The sequence below is a fragment of the Triturus cristatus genome, chromosome 1_2, assembly GCF_964204655.1.
Source record: "Triturus cristatus chromosome 1_2, aTriCri1.1, whole genome shotgun sequence".
NCBI lineage: Eukaryota > Metazoa > Chordata > Amphibia > Caudata > Salamandridae > Triturus > Triturus cristatus.
In genome coordinates, this window is record NC_140580.1 from 1,138,292,800 (window position 1) to 1,138,314,024 (window position 21,225).

General features: G+C 43.7%; 1 protein-coding gene across 2 annotated transcripts in view; it reads right to left on the reverse strand.

Moving 5' to 3' along the window:
* The window catches only part of ADAMTS13 (ADAM metallopeptidase with thrombospondin type 1 motif 13), a 255,971-nt gene that overhangs the window by 73,761 nt on the left and 160,985 nt on the right, over positions 1-21,225 (reverse strand). For both annotated transcript variants that reach the window (XM_085613864.1, XM_085613863.1), the window contains exons 20-24: positions 13,395-13,574; positions 12,304-12,493; positions 10,373-10,508; positions 7,163-7,292; positions 3,956-4,135 (exon numbers count right to left, since the gene is read on the reverse strand). In XM_085613864.1, the coding sequence (XP_085469990.1) occupies positions 3,956-4,135; positions 7,163-7,292; positions 10,373-10,508; positions 12,304-12,493; positions 13,395-13,574 (816 nt within the window). The remainder of the gene's footprint in view (positions 1-3,955; positions 4,136-7,162; positions 7,293-10,372; positions 10,509-12,303; positions 12,494-13,394; positions 13,575-21,225) is intronic.

Here is a 21,225-nt window from a genome sequence, read left to right on the forward strand (position 1 = left end):
AGAATGTCTGCATTGTCAGCATTCCATCCATCATTTGTTTGTTGTAACGCTTTTTGCCCTAAGTGGGATGGGTATTCCCAGACGTGGGACCCGTGCTCACTACGCCACTGGAGTCAAGCTATCCTGGCTGATGACGGCTGATAGCCAGAAACCGGTCCTAGGATGCTTGATTCCGGTCCAGGGAAGACATGGCTTGGCAGTTCGGGCTGGACTGTTCCCATGAGGCACAGGGTCAAGACTGATTTGCATATGGCCATGTCTAAACTGGGGTGGTGTAGTGGGCAAAAGAACGATGGATTTAACCCAGATCTCTTGACTGGGGGAGAATGTCTGCATTGTCAGCATTCCGTCCATCATTTGTTTGTTGTAACGCTTATGTGGGTAAACCTGTTCAGATATTGGGGGAATATGATTGTGTCTTAACTTTTAAGCATCATTCCACTTCAGCTACAGTGTATGTGGCAAAAGTGGGATCGTCTTTGCTGGGATGGATGGAACAGAAAAATCTGGCCTTCATTTTAGATCCCAACAGTTCACAACAGGTTTTGCTTAAAGAGGATTTCAAATCTGTCTGGACTGTGTGAGTGCAAGATTGGAAAGCGTCCTTTCCAGAAGTCTTTAGCAAGAATCTTGGCAACATCAAGGGTTTTTCGCATCATATAATTTTAAAAGAAGGAGCTCAACCTGTACTTCACAAACCGAGACGTGTTCCATCTGCTATAAGAAAGGAATTGTCTCTGGAATTGGAACCTCTTTGCCAGCAGGGTATCATCGAGCCCATTGAGAGCTCTGAATGGTTGTCTCCCATGGTCTTGCACAGGAAGGCCAATGGTGCCCTTAGAATGTGAATTGACTTGAGGGATTTAAGTGAGAGAATATGGGTCGACAGACATCGTCTACAAAACATTACTGAAATGTTGGGTTCATTCAAGGGGCCAAAGCATTTACCGCCTTTGACATGTCCTCTGCATAGCACCAGATCACACTAAAAAAAGAAAGCCACCATCTTACATCTTTTGTGACCTCTTCTGGTGCCTACCGATTTAAGAGAATGCCCTTTGGTCTGGCATCAGCTTCAGAGGTATTTCAAAAAGAAACATGGAGGCAATGTTGGCTGGTGGGCCCGATGTCAGATGTTTCCAAGATGACATTTTGGTTTCTGGAAAGAATTTGAAAGGTCATGACAAGACTTTGGCTACTGTTCTATTTATTTTGACTGAAAGAGGTGTCACTCTAAAAGCAGAAAAATGAAGGTTTGCAGTAGATAAAGTGGACTACATGGGTTATAAGTTGTCTGCTAGGGGGTGGAATCTGAGGATTTAGTCATGGCCATAAAGGGTTTCCCTACACTGCATAATAAGGACCAGCTTCGGTAATTGTTTGGCATGTTAGAATTTTATGCTAGATTTATTCCCAACTGCAGCGATAAAACACATAACATGAGAATGCTGATGAAAAAAACCAGCAGTTTGTGTGGTCCTCAGTAGAAGAGAGTGCATTTCAATGAATAAAAGTGGAACTAAGTTGTGCCATTCCCCTGCAGGCATTTGCTACTAATGGTCTGTCTATTGTCATCACAGATGCCAGCATAGGTTAGGAGCTGTGTTACTTCAAAGAAAAGAAGGAAAGGAAGAAGCAGTAGCTTTTGAGTCTCGCACGCTGAGAGGCATGGAGGGCACTTACTCTTTGATTGAGCGTGAAGTCCTAGCCTGTTGGTGGGGTGTGGATCATTTTAGGCCGTACTTGTGGGGTTCTGAGTTCGTCATCCACATGAATCACAAGCCCTTAGCAAATGTTTTTGCCACAAAGGGAGCCAGCAATGCCACTTCTCGCATTGCCAAATGGCATTACAGATTAATAGAGTTTCAATTTCAATTCGAATATTTACCTGGTGCCAAGAATAGTTTTGTGGACTGTTTGTCCAGGTTGCCTCTTTACAATGTGCCAGTAGGGGAACGGGTGGATGATGGTTTTTGCCTTGTGGCCTCATTGATGGAGTCTGGTTTTGGTTGCATATCAGAGGAAGAGTGGAAGGTCGCTTTTCTAGGAGATGAAACCATCCAAACTGTTTTTGGTATGTTGAATAAGGGCTGGGTGCCCAACGATGGGGAAGTCAATTCGTTCAAACCTGTCTTTCTGGAGTTTAGCATGCATATGGGCGTTTTGAGGAGAATGGATTTGTTGGTGGTGCTGGTGGCTCTGCAAAGCTAAATTTTGGCTTTGGCCCATGAGGGTCATGTGAGCATGAGAGCCATGAAGAGAAAAATTAGAGAGATATTTTGGTGGCCAGGCATGGATAAAGGAGTTTTGTCAGAGACCGTATAGCATGAGCGGTGAGTGACAAGTCCCAAGTCACATTTCCAAGTCCTATTGAGGCTGTGCCTGTTCCTGACAAAGCGTGGTTCAAACTAGGGCTGGACATCATTGGACCCATGTATGTGTTGGATGAACGAAAAAGGTTTGGTTTGGTTGCTGTAGACTATGGTTCAAGGTGGCCTGTAGTGAAATTTGTAAAGTCCGCCACCACTGAGGAAGTGTTGGAATTTCTCCAGTCTTTATTTTTGAGAGAAGGTGCTCTTGTTGAACTGGTCACGGACAATGGTGTGCAATTTATGGTCAAAGAGTTCCAAAGTTTCATGAGTCATTGGGGTATCAAGCATATTACTACTTCATTATATCATCCCCACAGTAATGGATTGGTAGAACAGTATAATAGAGTCATAAAAGATAGAATTCAGCTGTCAGTAGCAAATGGATTGAATTGGAAGAAGGAAATGGTGGATTTGTTATGAGCTCTGCACACCACACCCAGTGCCATTACCAAGGAATCTCCCTTCGCTTTATTGAAAGGCAGAGTAGCTGCCACCAACTTAGTAAGACCCTGTATGCGTGATTTGAGTGTACCTAAGGTTAAACCTGAATCAGTGAGAGAAAACTGTGAAAAGTCCAAGAGCAAGTATGTGACCAAGGAACCCATCAAAGGGAGGAGACAAGCTCTTTTCAAAGCAGGGGATTGGGTTAGAGTGAGGTTGCCTGGTCTGGCTGCTAAGGGACATTCTACATTTTCCAGTCCAATGCAGAATATGGGAGCCAGATCTGCCAAGTTGAGTGATGGGAAATGGTGGAACAAGGAGAGGTTGTCCATGCAGAGGGCTGACGGTGTGCAGGGGTGTGTATCACTCCACAGGGCAAGGCCAGCATCTCACAGAATTAATCCAGCTTTAAGGGGTCTGATAGAGAAAGGAGAACTCCTGTTTGGCTCAAATATTATGTGGGTTTTTAGTGTCATAGTGTTCTGGTGTTGTCTGTATTTTCCTGTGTGTGTGTGTGTGTTCCCACCCCTCCGTTGTTTTATTTCCTGTTGTGATGGTTTTTTTTTTTTCATTCACGGTATGGTGTTGGGTTTGGTTTATCATTGTGATGCACATGCCACCATGACAACTAGTTCTGTGTTGGAATGGTGGCATGTGGAATGGTCAGGGGTTGTCAGTTTGTTTCTGTTGCCTGCCCTGGCCGGTCCTTATGATTGGTACTTAATAAAGAGTATGGACTTCTACCTATGACGCTTCTGTGTCTTCCTTTCACCTTTATATGACCATCGGAATTACAGTGCCAAAGAAAGTGCCAGTCAGAACTTTTGTCCAACATAATGTTCAAGGTGTCAGTGACAAATGTACATGTCTATGATTGAATATTTTACATTGTAGAAAACTACTTTCAAAAATATTTTGGAGAACTGCAACTTGATCAGTCGGAGTTGGTATCTGGAAGCTGACTCAGCATTTCAACCTTCTAAAGTATAAATGATGAATACCAGTGAATCACAGTACAACCTGCTATTTACAGTGCCTTGAACCTTCAATAGTGAGGTAGCAAGCTCTACGTTTTTATGAGAGTCTCAATGATACTATTCCATGTTCGGTAATTTATAATCACGCCATGGCCGTAACCTTACCTGACGGGGCATGGCTCGATGTTACACAATCTTGTGGAGCTAGGCCGCGGGATACGGCTACACTTGGAGTGAGGCACAGGCCGTGTCAGCTCACCCTCTGTCCTCACGCAGCGTACCGAGAGTTGCACTGTACCACCGCCACAAGTGGCAGTACAGGGAGCCAGTTCCACTACCTCCCACCTATGAGAAAAAAGAGAAGCCATTGGACTGGGGTAGAAATTACAGAGCTAATACCATGTATGCCACTCTTGGAATCCCATGAGATGTTGAGATGACTTTTCCAATGTCAGGCATAAGACCTACAATCTATCCATTTAAATAAAACCTGGCCTCTCTTAGAGACCTCAAGGTACCTCAGGTCAGACGTGAGAAGGGCTGTATGTCAGAATATCGTGGGCATAAATATCATGCTACAAAGATATTGTAGACAAAATATCAAAATATCAACCACAATACTGTGAATATACAGGGTAGGATACATTTACTATTCTTGACTCCACATCCACATACCTCAAAGGTAATATACTGTCAAGGTACATACAAGTTAAGTACAGTAAATGTATACTTATCTATGCATACTTTTTTTTTCCAGAGTTTTATATAGCACGAACTTGACCCGAATCCAATCGGGTATCAGAGCGCTTTACATAGCACCAGTTACGTTACATGAGGGCACACATTCATTTTTTGTTAGGCACGGGGAGATTAAGTGATTTGCCCAGAATCACAGGATGTTCAGCGTCATTACTGAGACTTGAACCCAGTTCCTCAGGTCCGAGGTCGAGCGCCCTAGCCGTTAGGCCAACTCCTCTCCCCACTTACCTTAACGATGTTTGGTACTCAATATGTTTGATATCTTTGCAGTCTGATATTTTTCCACAATATTCTGGGCCTGAAACTTAATTAGTTCACTCAGTCCTGTTTACACTTTAAATTCTGCTATTCCCCTATAATGGGAAAAGTACAGGAAGATAAAAATAGATCACAATAGCCCGCATGTGTTCAGTCATTGGGGGTGGTGGAGCACAGAATAAAAAGGTAGTAGTGCTCTTTCTTCTGTTTCTCAGTAACCTCATCAGTGAGGGCACGCCTCTGTATTACAGACTCACAGCAATTCTCCGGTTTGGGCGCCGTGCTCCAGTGTTCTGTCTTTTGTTTCTCAGTAGCCTCATCAGTGAGGGCACGCCTCTGTATTACAGACTCACAGCACTTCTCCGGTTTGGGCGCCGTGCTCCAGTGTTCTGTCTTTTGTTTCTCTGTAGCCTCATCAGTGAGGAGACGCCTCTGTATTACAGACTCACAGCACTTCTCCGGTTTGGGCGCCGTGCTCCAGTGTTCTGTCTTTTGTTTCTCAGTAGCCTCATCAGTGAGGGCACGCCTCTGTATTACAGACTCACAGCACTTCTCCGGTTTGGGCGCCGTGCTCCAGTGTTCTGTCTTTTTTTCCTCAGTAACCTCATCAGTGAGGGCACGCCTCTGTATTACAGACTCACAGCACTTGTCTGGTTTGGGCGCCAGGCTCCAGTGTTCTGCCTTCCAGTCCTCAGTGACTTCACATGCCTCAGTGTTACAAATTGCAGCCCTCTGTCCATTTGAGTACCAGGCTGCAGTTCTCCATCTTCCCTCCATAGGTATGGCACTAAGGTATCCTTGCCTAAATATTCAGTGACAAAAATATCATGTCCTAAATATAATTTACTAAGAAAGTGCCCCGTTAAGAGTTAATAATAGAAAATCTACACTGACACATGTAATGACATGGAATATCAACGGCCTAAATGATACGTTTAAAAGGGGGCAATATTGTAATATGAAGGGGACATCATCTCAAGGTACTGATGCTGCAGGATACCGAGAACACCTGCAGGACTTAGGCAGGTAGATTGCAAAGGTACCCTGGGATTTATAGAATGCCACTGCGCACTCCTTATGAACTTCCCACGGCACCAATCTGCAAAAACGGCCTTGAAAGATCTACACTGGCTCCCAGTGGAACAGGGAGCGCAATCCAAGACCTTATGTATTTTGCACAGATCACTTCATAAGGCCTTTGCCACCCCATACGTTCCCGGGAGGTCTCTTAGATCCTCTTCAGGACACTTGCTACAGGTTCCTAAGATCTGTAGATCTTGTTGGGGAGGCAGTTCATTGTCCCATTCGGGCCCCAAACTTTGGAACACTCTCCCACTTGAACTCCGTCAGTTGACTAATGAACTTTCTTTAGCTTGGCTTTATAGTAACTTATCTCTCTCTTGTGGCAAGCTGGCTGTTATCAGTCCTGGGAGGCCTTCGGGTAGCCATACGCTTTACAAGAATCTTAGAATAGAATAGAATAGAATCCCTCAGTAACCTCACCTAGGCGAGTGCACACCTGTGTTACAGAATAATAGCCCTCTGTCCGGTTTTGGAATCATGCTGAAGTATTCTTCTTCCATCCCTCAGTGACCTCACTTGGAAGGGCACATCTCTGTGTTACAGACCTGTAGCCCACTGGCTGGCTTGGTTGCCATGCTGCAGTAGTCTATCTTCCATCCCTCATTGACCTCACCTGGCAGGGAATGCCTCTGTGTTACAGACTTGCTGCTCTCGGTCTGGTTTGGGCTCAATGGTGCAGTAGTCTATCTTCAATTCCTCAGAGACCTCACCTGGGAGGGCACACTTCTGTGCTATAGGATTGTAGCCCTCTGTCTGGTGGTTTCGGCACCATGCTGCAGTATTCTTTCTTCCATCCCTTACTGACCTCACCTGGGAGGGCTCGCCTCTGTGTTACAGACTTGCAGCCCTCGGGCTGGTTTGGCTGCCATGCTGCAGTATTCTTTCTTCCATTCCTCAGTGACATCGCCTGCGAGGGCACGCCCCGCGTTATACTTGCAGCCCTCTTTCCGAAATGGACTGCAGTACTCTATATGCCATCCCTCAGTGACCTCACCTGGGAGGCATGCCTCTGTGTTACAGACTTGCAGCCCTCGGGCTGGTTTGGCTGCCATGCTGCAGTATTCTTTCTTCCATTCCTCAGTGACATCGCCTGTGAGGGCACGCCCCGTGTTATACTTGCAGCCTTCTTTCCGAAATGGACTGCAATACTCTATTTGCCATCCCTCAGTGACCTCACCTGGGGGGGCATGCCCCTTGTTACAGACTTGCAGCCCTTGGGCTGGTTTGGCCGCCATGCTGCAGTAGTGTATCTCCATCCCTCAGGGACCTCACCTGGGAGGGCACGCTCCAGCATTACAGAGTTGCAGGCCTTTGTCCGGTTTGGGTACCATGCTGCAGTGCTCCTCAGAGGTTTCTTCTTTAGCAATGAAATCCATGCACACATAGTGGACCTCAGCTCTGCCTAGATGACCAGGAGAAAATAGCATGGCAGGGTTAGTTGGAACAAATGCATACCCAGCATGCAACCAATGAGAGAGTAATATACATACACAGATAAAAAGAAATATACACATCTTGTCAAAGAAATCTATTAATGAACATGAAATAAGATATGAAAGAACCACGAAGTCCGACAAACTGATAAACAAACATACGTAGAGGTAGGCCGGCAAGGATCCAGCTAGTTAGACCAAGGTGGGTGAGCAGACGGACAGGTAAATAGGCAGATAGAGAGAGGTAGTTAGAGACATTGCAGGAGACAGACAGACAGACAGAGAGAAGCAGATAGACAGAGACTAGAAGAGACAGACATAGAGACAGGGAGGCCAAGAGAGGGGAACAACCTTTACAACGCAACTTTTACACCGCACTACCATTACAACGAAACTTTTACAACGCATGCGATGTTACAACGCATGCTTTTACAACGCAAGTCTTTACATCGACTTGCACTAGATGGCGTGCTAACATTAGAAATAGTGTAGTTTAATATCCAAACACCTTCCCTACTGCAACGTGGACTGGAGTTAGAATAGTAAATTACACATTTCTAATGTCAGCACGCCATCTAGTGTATGTCGATGTAAAGACTTGCGTTGTAAAAGCATGCGTTGTAAGATTGCATGCGTTGTAAAACTTTCGTTGTAACAGCATGCGGTGTAAAAGCATGCGTTGTAACGTCATACATCCCCAAGAGATCGACAGACACACAGACAGACAAGAAGATAGAGGCACCGCACTTGATATAAATTGTAGAGACAGACAAAATGCAAGACACACAGAAGTACAGACGGAGACAAATTAAGAAACTAGGAGTTTGAAAGACAGACAAAAAGATAGAGAGGATGCAGACTAACCGACAGACATACAGATATTAATTATTTCAAAGACAGCAGAATCCTAAATGCTGACTGTCCTCCTTTTAGGCAGGAAGGATAATCTTTCCTATAGAGTCTGTAAATAACAAAGCACATGTTTCTTCAGGCGATAAGACACTCTAATAAATTATATTTATTCCTACCATTGTGTTAGTTAATAGGGTTGAAATGGTACTTCAATTAGAGGGATAAGACATTTAGAAGTGTCAATATGTTTTAAAAATAATGAAATATTAACTTTAAAAAGCATCCTTAACAAGCTTCAAGGTAAAATGTTGCAGGAAAATGGTGTGATGAATTTGATATGTTGGAAGACAATTAAATGTCTTGGATGCAAATATTCTGTAAGCAGGCATAGTTTTCACAAATAAGGTTTTCATACAAGTCTTTGAATGCATGCTAAAGGCCAGCCTGTCTGCACCCGTCCGTGCCTGGACCGTGCCCAGCGCCAGGACCCCTGGACCTACAACCTGCCTCCGATACTCCGATGACAAGACATGCAACCTAGAACACAAATTCCCCACCACCAATGGCCACATCGCCCACTGGAAGATCCTTCAGTTGCTGCTACTGCTGCATCTACTGCGACGTGAGTATCACCACCCAGCAGACACCCAGCCACATGCCTCAGCTTCACTGCACTCTACTCAATGTCAGATCACTCTGCAAGCATGCCACGGAAATCTGGGACACCATAACCACCCTCACCCCGGCATCATGTTCATAACAGAAACCTGTCTCACTCCTGCCTCAGCACCTGAAATCACCACTGCAGCTCCCCCCAGAAACAAATTTTCCACTGCGACCACCCAGACAGACGGAGGCATCACCATCATCCACAAGGACTCCCTCAACTGCACCGCTTCCGACGACAACATGACATCCATCATGGAACATCTCAACTTCCATATCATACTCAACGCCAACACCATTATCAGAGGAACCCTCGCCTACAGACCTCCCGACCCCCGCCCCTGCTTCAGCAACTCCATCCCAGACGTCACAGCCCCCCTGGCCATCGACTCCGACCACTACACCTTCTAGGGCAACCTGAACTTCCACCTAGAAGACCACTACGACTCCAGCTCCACAACACTTCTCGAAAAAATGAACATCATCAGCCTATCTCAACTGGTCACCACCTCCACGCACAGAGCCGGTTACACTCTGGACCCTATCTTCTCCACCTTCGACAGAGCTAAATTCTCCAACACTAACTAATTGACCTGGACAGACTGCAGCATCGTCCACTTCACTATCGATGGTCCACAAGATCCTCCGACGAGACTCCTGACCCAACCTCGCCGCAACTGGGGCAAGGTCACAGAAACCCTCTGGACCATCACCCTAAAACTAACAAGACCTGCCCCTTCGAACTCCCTCGAATACGACGTCCAGAAATTCTCCAAAATGTATCTAAATTATAGAATTTGTATTGAGTAGTAACTGTAAAGGCCCTCATGAAGTGACCAAGATGCTGTGAAACATGTGTTGGCCATTTTTCAAATCAAGAAAAGATATAACAATCTTTTTTGAAAGAAAGAATTCTTACAGAATTGACTATTTCATTTCTTTAGACCTCATAACCCTGTCTGTCTTTGCTGCAGTATGTTTTATGGATGATGCACAAGAACATAACTTTATTTCTGGTATTGACATGAAGCCTGTGTAATGATTTCAGCCGGGTGCGCGATGATCCCTCTTGCATACGTTGAGGCACAAAATGGTTGCCTGGTCCTGCAGCCATAGAGACTTTGGAATCTAGCAATGAATTTTGGGGGAGGCCCAACTAAAGAATATGAAAGCAGTCGAGACACACAAGTACAAAGGCTAAGGTCAGTTGGACCAAGTGTGTGTGCGTCCATGTGTGTGTGGATTTTTCTAGGGAGAAACAGCTGCACATTACACCCTTTGGCAATATGTTGACATGGTGAGGGAAAGAGGGATTGGCATTAAAATGGATCTCCCGGCTCCTCACTTTAGCTCTGCGAGGAGAGGGGGCCTGAGGCCTGAGGGCCAAACGAATTACAGTGACACGAGCCCAGTGATATTAAAACCCAAAGCCCCCAGAATTCATCCATACCAACAAACAACGAAGACCAAGCAGAGCTAGAGGCTGTAAGCATATAAGGGCAACAGGGATCAGACCCCTGCCTTAACTCACCTGTGCCACAGGTTACCGAGCACTCTGACACTACTGGGCTCCAAACAAACACCTGAGCAACCTTCCAGATGCTGGAGTCAGGACGCACGGAGACTTCTTCTTCTGTCTCATTCCTCACTAAAACATTCTCCTTTGGCTTTGGGTGTTCAAGGAGAATCACATGTTGTAAGAAGAGTCTAAGCCAGTGACATCCTTGCAAAAAAACAAAAAACAGTGCGCCAAAATATGCCACGCGAATACACAATACCATGAACCCAATATGAAACTTCCAACTGCAGCAAGACTTTCCACTCATTCTCAATACTCGAAACACAATATGTTGTATATAGTATTGCCCATACAATGCTCCAAGCATGCACTAGCCATTGCTGCTACACGGATGGGGCTATGCACAAAGCATGGGTCGCACATACATTCAATAATGCTCACAGCATGGCTCATCACACCATGTCCAAGATAAACTCCCAAAGCCTGTTTCTATGTTTATCTTAACAATGCCCCACTACACCTGCATGTTTACAACAGGCTTCACGAACAAACAAAACTATGCACATGTATTTAATGTACACAAGATCTCGAAGTGTGTTATGGACACAGAATTGCCTCTATTCAGAAAGCCAGAGCATTAAAAGTGAGACATTTTCGTCCATAGGAGGTCCCCTGGAAAACTACAACTAATATGGGTTTCCATAATTATCCAAATACATAAAGTGTATGAGCAGTGACTACCAGGTGCCCAGATGTGACGCTGATGTACATTTACGGATGTAACTTTTTTTTTGTTTCTCCGAGGGGAAATACATTTTTTCTGTGGATGATCTCGCAAACCACCCTCCACCTGGTTTACATTCAATAGATGTGGGAACATTTAGACCCTGTTCAAAACCTGGAGACATATTTTGTGTGTTTTCAGAAAAAAGAAGCTACCAACATGGGGTTTCTCAATATATTTAAACCTACAAGTTTGTGATTGTTCCCCTATTTTTTAAACTAAACCCAACTAAGGAAACCCCAACCCTAAATTTGAGAATTTACTCTCACATATAAGATATAACCTCCTTCGAGTGCCAAAATTAAACTTAGGTGGCAAAATATTCGATCAATTTGGCCCACCAGCAAAGATAAATTTGGTCAAAAACTTATGTTTATGCCCAAACTCACCTTACTTACACTTGCCAGGAATTCAGACAGAGCCCATTTCAGGATGCAGTGATCTGTTCCATGAGTGTGGAATTCTGTACAACCATAAAGCCCTCTCAAGGGGAGGAAAGTGGGCATTCCAGAGCGTGGTTAGCCTTTGGGAAAGCGCACAACTACTTTTGTGAGTATTCACAAACTCCTCACAGTCATATTTTAACTCCAGCCTAGAGCTCAGGTAAATCCCTTCCTATGGCATGAAGGGGAATGAATCATCCCCAGATTTGGTGTGGTGTATGGGAAGGGGTTTCTCCAAGGAAACATTTGCACAGAGAATCCTATTTCCCTTGTCTGGAGTTCTCCACTATGGGAATGGGATGCTGATTGGAATTCACAGGACCCCTCATGGAAACCTGCATCTAGAGCAGCTTTCTTCCTTGGGAATATTGTGAATTCCAGAAAGGAGTAAATTTACTAATGAACACAGGTATAATTCAATGATCTCTTTCCCCCTGTATGCATGGGATCGCAAGTCAAGAGATTTCAGGCTCATTAACCGAATCACAAACACAAAATACAATGACATGAGCAGGCCCTTACGTATAACTTGCTTTGCCTATGGGAGAGACTATTCTTGCAACATACCTTACAAATACAGAGGAGTACACACATAACATAACTTGCCTATTTATGGGACTATGCCACCAACATGCCTTATATTGAAAGGGCCAAGTATATTACATGACCATATGGACTGCATGTTCCTAGTTTTCTTTGGAATCCAAAACACTTACCACATTCCACCACAAGGGGCAGATATTCACCACACACTGAACCAGGGCAGGAGGTTTTTCTTCTTCCATGCACTCGGAGTCCTCCACCGTCCACTCCACTCCAGCATCAAACTGAATGCACGACAAATTGCGGTGAGCGATGCCGGAGCCACAAACGGCAGTACAAGGGCCTGGCTCTGACACCCTCCACCTACAAGAGAAATTATTGATCTGGTCACAACCTTCCACATTGGCCCTTCCTGGAAGGAAGTAGGTGTTCAGAATTTCACATATACATTTTAATCACAAGGGAGGTTAAGGGCTAGATGGATGTAGGGGTGTTTGCGAGTAGCTAACATAAATCTTTATGGGAAGAGCTCAGGCTACCACGGGGCAGGAATGAGCGGCTTAAAGACCTCACCTGTTTAAGGTAAGGTCAACTAGAGGTGTATCTCCTGTCTCTGGATGGTCCTCATGTTTGTTTACGAAAGGTAAAGAGCCAACTTGGGAAGTCACATGTGGAGAAGAGGCCTGGATATATGGCAGCCCCTTTGTGGGTGTGCTGCACGGGACAGCGGTTAGCATTTGGGGTGCAATTAGGGGGAAATACTTGGCTTTCCATTTCCCTCAGGTTTAGCAACATCTGAAAAAGGGTACTAAGCGTAGGGTAATTACAAAGAACCATCCAGTTACGTACACTCTTGGTGGTTTGAAATAAGATCTCATGAACTGCCAAAAGGAAGCATATTCACACCATATTAGTTAACACACACAAGAGAAGAGCAACTAACCTAAAATCAGTATTAAGCCATGGGCTCTTAATCTAGGAATAAATAAGTAGCTTAGAGATATATTTGCAATTGTTTTTCTCCATCAAATGCTACACACGCCGCCACCTTTTGTCATCTTTATACACAAAAAACTACTTACACAATAATAGGACATACAGAACAATCTCTTGTGAAGGCTAATAAAATGGACAGATCTCTTGATTATAGATTTTCCCCATACACCAACTATTTAAACAGTGATTTGGCTAAATTGCTGGGGTAAAACATGCTGATAGGTACATTACATTTCAATAGAGGAATTGTTTTGGGGAAATGCATTACCTTGGTGGGCAGGGCTGCTGGTTACATGGTACGACCCTCTTTGGCTTTGGAACATGGCGACACTGCTCATCCGGAAGGACCTCCACTGTTTCTTGATGCTCTTGAACACACTGCACAGTCCTGGCTATCAGTCCCCCTCCACACGAAGCGCTGCAGAGGCCCTGGACTTGGGCTGTCCACCTGAGAAGGGACGGTAGAGCGTAGTCAATTTGGAGCCATGTTAGGACCTCGAAAGAGTCTTCCAATCCTACACTCTGTAAAAAATTCACTTATAAATATGTGATTTATGGCAAGGAACCACAATTATGTATAATTGATCAAATATACATGTAAGGTGCGTTACTGCAAGCCTCAAGCACGCACAACCCAGGACTTTACTCCAACTCATAAACTTTCATAACATCTAGGAAGGTGAGAAATCAGCCCACCTAAATATGGGAATAAAAACATAGTGTGTAATGCTGTGTATCAGCGCAATCTCACAACTGTATATTTAAGCTACCCTTAATTTTTAAAGGCTTGATTTACGCCCACTTATAAATGATGATTTTGTGGAGGAGAAAAGAGTGAATCTTAAAAAGATTATAATTATTATGTGTACAATAGGCCCGGGCGCAGTTCGCGGAGTTCCACACTGCAGGTCTAAGCGGAGTTCCGCAAGCAATGGAGTAGGTTAGGTTGCACGATTTGCGCAGATTTTTTGCCCTGGGTTTGTCCTGCACTGGAAAATCAGTGCGAACGGCACCATGTGCAGCGCAAGAGGGCGCTGCTTCTTTCTGCCACTCGAGTAGAAGTTCGACTTGAGCAGCAGTTTCAACGCGAACGGATGGTTTCTCAACGCGAGTAGTGGCGACCATCTGCAACCGCCTGCGGAAGTGGTCTAGTGTTGGATATTCCTCGCTCGCCAACCTACCGTTGGCGAGCGAGGAAAAAACTCTGCTTCGCCAGGCGGAGTTTTCCGGAGCTCCGCAAAGTGTGGAATACTCCGTGAACAGAGCGGAATCCACCACCCAGGCCTAGCGTATAACGAGGGAAACAGAAATCACAACTAATGGAAAAGAAAATGCGAGCTGCTTAAAATTCTGAATTGTAGTCAACATATCCACAGCAATGTGAAGAGAGTTTAGTGTGGTCCTGTCGGAAGCACTCATAGTATAGATACTAATATAACAACTACACACATCATCCAACCGAGGCACCAATTGCGGTCCAGCTTGTTAATTCTCATTTATGACAGAGAAACAGCATAAGTTCGTTTTTAACACTTCCAATTGCATCACTTGGGAAATGAAGTGATTGTCATTGAAATTAATTAGGGACAGTCTTACCGTGAAAATCAATACTTTTTTCTCTTTAAAATGGCTAAACAATAACCCTGAAATAAGCACATTTCCGACTGTAACGGTAAACAAATGTACTCATGGAGGGTTACCCTGTATCCTTACCCACTTTACCCCATACTCTAAACTTTATAACCCAAAACCTTTTACCTATACAATTAACCTTATACCTTTCACACTGACACTATAGACTTAACCCCCAAGCCATAATGTGTTTTTTAAAAGAATTTAATGTTAAAACTTAGCATTAAAAAGTGTCCTTTTTAGAAGTGTTGCTTTTGAGGCAATACTGTCAATAGGCACTCGCCATCTTAGAAATTAAATCAAGAGGCAGTGAAAGGTTTGATAACTTTCAATAATGTTCCACCTCCCTTCTCATACACCTGCATTCAACTGGATATCAAGAAAGACATCTTGTTTTACTGAATTATTTAATCCACAAGGTATAACCCTTTTAAACAAAAAAGCTTTCAGAAAACAAAACATGAAAGGTTGGAGCACTCCCACCTCACATTTTGGCCAGAAAGGTTTAAGCCTGGCACCACGTTTACAGAAAACATCCTTTACAACACAGTCATTACATTGCACTACCTTTACAATGCAGTCATTACAACGTAACATCCTTTACATCGTGTGCCATTACAACGCAGCCATTACATCGCATGTCACTACAACGCATGTCATTACAATGCATGTCACTACAACGCATACCATTACAACGCATAGTTTTTACCCCTACGCTATCCAACACTTACGTACTGTTGCACTCCCTGGAGTGGGAATAGTAATTTTTACCCCTACACTATCCAACACTTACCCTATTGTTGCACTCCCTGGAGTGGGAATAGTAATTGTTACCCCTACACTATCCAACATTTACCCTACTGTTGCACTCACTGGAATAGTAATTTTTTCTCCTACACTATCCAACACTTACCTTATATGCAATGTAATGGTATGCGTTGTAATGGTATGCGCTGTGATGGTATAATGCGATGTAATGGAATGCGTTGTAAATGTAGTTTCTAAAAATGTGTTGTGATGGCATGTGATGTAAAATCATGCGTTGTAAGGGATGTTGCGATGTAAAAACTGCGTTGGAAAGGCAGCCGTTGTAAATGTATGTGTTGTAAAGTCATACATTCTAGATAAACGTGCATACACTCCTGCTTAGCTGTCATTTAACAATCTTTTACTACGCTGTCTATTCTTTTTTTTTTTTTTTTTTGCCTCATTCGCCTCCGACCCCAGCTGACCTGAGGTCAGAAGGTCGCCACTGTCGCTCAAATTAAGAGGAGTAAGCTTGGGGTAATCCTTCACACACTTACTGTCTCTCACTTACCAGTGGCACACCGACTTCCCTCTAGTTGCTGACCTCCCGTTGTTATTGAGAGGATGGCCATGCTCTACAGGATCCTTAAGAACGACGACTAGTGCTGGTTGCCCACTGTTGATCGACAACTAGGACTCCCAGGATAGTAACACAAACCGGCACTGTCTAAGAGCTTCCCTGAGGCTTAATCATAGGACAAAAAAGTTGGTGGGAAAAAAAAAAAAGGTCAGACTGAAGTCCAGCCTATCAGGCAGTCCCAAATAGTTCTCTTCTTAGAGTTCTTCAATCTGGCCAGGTCTGTGTTTGATGTTTTATACAGGGCAGATAGCCAGTCCGAATGTGTGGGGGGTGTAGTCTCAACCCATCTCTTACATATTTCCCGTCTGGCTAATAATATAGCAAAAAACAAGAAGCCTCTGTTACAGCCAGTGATGTCGCTTAGTATACCAAAGATAATAAGTTTAAGGGAAATCTGTATTGGGTGGCCCAAAATAGATGTTAGAGAGACTTCAACCCCCTTCCAAAATACAGAAAGAGATGGGCACTCCCAAAATATATGTACATCAGGGGCACTCTCCAGATTACATTTTTTACATCTAGCAGGTGAAGCTTTGGACATTTTAGAGAGCCTTGCTGGGGAAAGATAGGCTCTATGTGTGGTAAAATAGTGGTTCCTCCTCAGCCAAGCTGGTTTAACAGCTGAAAAAAGAGTGTTATAGGAACATTGCCACAAGTCCACCAAATCTGTCCCCGGGAAGGATCCCCCCCACAACTCTACAGCTAGCTCAAACTCCCCATCAATAGCTTCTTCAATTGCCCAATAAAAGAACAAAATCTCTTTCTTCCCTGCTAATCTATTAGCCAGATGTTCTTCCAAAGGGTTCCCCAACCCTTTCGGTTTTTTTAAATCCTGGGACCAGCTTTTTAACTGCAAGTATTTAAATCTGGACATACCGTCTTCCAGTTTCTCATTTAATTCGGTCCAAGATAAAAGTGTTCCATTTTCCGCTAAGTCTCCCCATGATGATAGTCCAGCTATTTTTAGTGGAACAGCCAACAAATCTTGAAGACAGTTAGGCGTTCCTGGACCATCCCACAAAGGAGCTAGCCTTGAGTAGTATTCGAGGCCCGTTAGTTTTTTAATTCTGGCCCAAATCTGAGCTGCACCACCTAGGACTTTCAGTCTAACCTTCTTAAAAAAAGTTTTGTCCCCATATTTGAATAGAAAACCTTCCGATGGAAGCCCTGATTGTTGTAACATAGCTAAAAACATTTTACCTCTATCCGAAGCGTCTGGAGATTTTAACAACATTCTAGAGTGCACTAGCTGAAAGGCCCAAGCATAGTACTGTATATCGGGAAGAGTGAGACCCCCTTTCTCCCTTCTACGTCTTAATTTTTTCCACGATATTCTGGTGGATTTATAAGCCCATACGAACCGTTTGATAGCTTGCTGGAACTTGTCTATCAATGGTTTCTCAAAATTTAACGCAATCGTATTAAATAAAAAGGTTATTTTTGGTAGGATTATCATTTTTGTTAGATTCACTCTTCCCAGAATAGACAATGGAGGATGGACACAACCCTTCATGAGTTTTTGACTCTCTTTTAAAATATTTCCAAGATTTACTGTAGCTATCTTATCTATCTCTGGGACTATTTTGACTCGTAAGTAACGCAACTCACTCTTGGTTTGGTATCGGCACTCCGGCAAATTCCAGGTCATTAGTTCAGTTTTATCTGCGTTAATCTCATAACCAGAGACATGGCCGAAGTCTCGCGCTAGATCAATGACCCGGGGAAAGGAAGATTCTAGATCTGAAGAAAAGACAAGAATATCATTGGCATACAAGGCTACCTTCCTCTCCCATGAACCGCTCTTAAATGATGAAATAGCTGCCTCATCTCTGAGACGCTGAGCAAATGGCTCTATATATAGGTCAAAAAGAAGAGGGGAGAGGGTGCAGCCCTGTCTGGTTCCTCTTTTGATTTTAAACGGCCTGGTCACTCTACCATTCACAACCAATTTTGCTGAAGGCTCGCTATATATGAGACGAATGGTTTGACAAATCTAGGCCCGAGATGAAATTTCTCAAGGACTGCCATAAGATATTTCCAATTGACTCTGTATCCAGCGTCATTGCTGCCAGAGGAAGAGAGAAGTTAGAGGCCAGATCTATTGCACCAATGAAGTCATGTGTAAGGTCAAAGAGGTTTCTGCCTTTTACAAAACCCTTTTGATCGGTATGCAGTAAATTCCCCACCACTGCCCCCAATCTATCTGCCAAAATTTCTGAAAATACCTTGTAGTCTGAATTTAACAAGGAAATGGGTCTATATGACCCACATTTTGTAGGCGGTTTATCAGCTTTCAAAATTAAGGTGATATTTGCTTCTCCCCATGTGGTGGATGGTTGGACTCCGTTGATTAGAATTTGGTTAAAGACCTCTAACATTACAGGAATTATTACGTCCCCTAGTTTTTTATAGAGTTCGACGGGAAGACCGTCCCGCCCAGCGGCTTTACCCTTTTTACACTCTAAAAGTGCCTTCCTCACTTCTTGAGATGTTATTTCGGCCTCTAAATTGTCTCGTTGAGTTACTCCTAATGTTGCTAGCTGAATTGGTTTTAGCCAATCTTGGATATATGTTCCATCTGGATGTATTTCCTCGTCATACAATTCTTTAAAATAGGCGTGAAAGGCCTCTCCTATTTCATCTTCCCTACTTATTAGCGATCTAGTGTGCACATTCTCAATTTCTTTGATATAATTTCTGACTCTATCCGATTTAGCCTTCCAGGCCTATAATCTCCCAGCCCCCTCTCCATATTCAAAGTGAGCGAGCTTACTCACCTCCCACCTATTGGAAATCCTGGTCTGGATTATATTGTCCAGAGAGATTTTCAAGGATTCCAGATCTGCCACTAATGTCTGACGGAGTTCCTGTTCCTGGTCAGTTACTTTGTTAATCTTCTCCTCCTGCCACTTCAATTGGCGCTCAATGGATGCGATCCCCTCCCTATATTGTCTATTCTTAAAAATAGTTTTATTTGTAATTAGGCCTCTCAGAAAAGACTTCAGGGCATCTCAAACAACCATAATATTTGCCAAACCTATATTAATATCCAAGAAAGATTAAAATTCAGTTACGGCATCATCTTGAAGGAGAGTATGGTCAAAGGTCCATACCTTCTGTTGTTCCTTCCCCAACAGGTCTAAATCTACCCAAACTGCGGCATGGTCTGATAAATGGGGTGACAAATAGTCGATCTTCTTAATATTTCCTCGTAGATTACTACTAATTAGAACATAATCTATTCCTGATTTATGTCTGTATTTTTTATTATAAAATGATACTCCCAACTGAGAGCCAGATCTTTCCCTCCATATGTCGCATATAGCATATTGCTTCATCATTGTTTTTAAATATGTCCTGGATTTGGAAGGGATGTTGGCCCTATTTTTTGATGATTTATCTAATTTTGAATTCAATACTATATTGAAATCTCCTGCAAGAATGATTGTATCAGGAAATTCCAAAAGATTCATAAAGATAGTTTTTAATGTTGACGGATCATCCTGGTTGGGGCCGTAGTAACCTACTACCGTAATAAGTATATTTTCTATCATGAACTTAGCTATGATCCACCTGCCACTTGTATCTGTTCTAACCTCCTGAAGGGTAGCATTCACTTGTTTTTTTATTAAGATAGCGACACCTCTGATGTTAGCCGTCTGGCATGAGGAGACACAGTGCTCCACCCACCTAAGCTTCCCACAGAACACGCTAATCTCTTTTTTTAGGAGGTGCGTTTCTTGTAAGATGAATATTTGTGCAGGTGAATCTCTTAAATACTGGAAGATTTTCTCCCTCCTGCTTTTGACTCGCAAACCGTTCACGTTCCATGATAGACATTGTAAAGTCCTCATGGGGGACGAAAATACTGGGTTTTGACTTTATCCCATCCTACGGAGTTCCAACACCAAACCAGAACAAAATGAACCTCAGCTGAGATAAAAGGAGAACAAGTTTTTCTTTTTTCAACCCCCTGCCCCCACACCCGTGCTCCCCCTTCCCCTCCCCTGACAATCCCCCCACCCTCCCCTGGAGAACCCTACCCCCATTTGCCTGGAAAAATCCAGGTTCTACCGGCCGGTAAACTCTAACCGCACCAGTTTTATTCTTTAACTATTTCTTTTTTTCTTTTTCAAAGCTGTATGTATCGTCTTCCTATTTTCTTAGATCATCTTAAGGAGAAAAACCTATAAGTGTAAACATAAACCAATTACTAGTGTGTATATGTATATATATATTGAATATGCTACTTACCAGTATGCATCTGTACTTGGCATGTAGGGCTGCTGACATTCATATCTGTGCATAGATCGCCGCCTAGTGTTGGGTCCGGATGATTGCACGTTGTTGTCCTGGAAGAGTCTTCGAAGTATCACGAGATAGGTGACTCCTCCCCTGGACCACAGTGCGCATGGGCATCCTCTCCATCCTTAGATTGTTTTTCGCCATTGTGGCAGTGATGGAGTAGATACAGTAAGTGATGACCATGCTATACAGTAATTCTGAGTGCTGCAGCCGCTACAGGCGCCGGGGAGGAGGGTGGGCGATATGAATGTCAGCAGCCCTACATGCCAAGAACAGATGCATACTGGTAAGTAGCATATTCAGTTCGAGGCTTGTGGGCTGCTGAATTCATATCTGTGCATAGAATACATAGCAGTACCTCCATTAGCGGCGGCTACCAGTGCCAGCTGCAGCAGTCTGAAAAAGAGTTTTGAGAACAGCCTGTCCGACAGCTGCCTGCTGTTTTGAGTGTACATCTACACAGTAGTGTTTTGTAAATGTATGTATAGTGGACCATGTGGCTGCTCTACATATTTCCTGTAAAGGAATGTTTCCCAGGAAAGCCATGGACGCCCCTAACTTTCGTGTTGAGTGGGCTCGTGGGGGAATCGTTAATGTGCGTTTAGCCTTTTGATAGCAAATTTGAATACATTTAACAATCCATCTGGCTATACCTGCTTTGGAAATGGAGTTGCCCTTGTGTTGTGGAGAAAAGGCAACGAAAAATTGTTTTGTTTTCCTAAAGTCCTTAGTTCTGTCTATATAGTACATGAGGGCCCTTTTTACATCTAGTGTA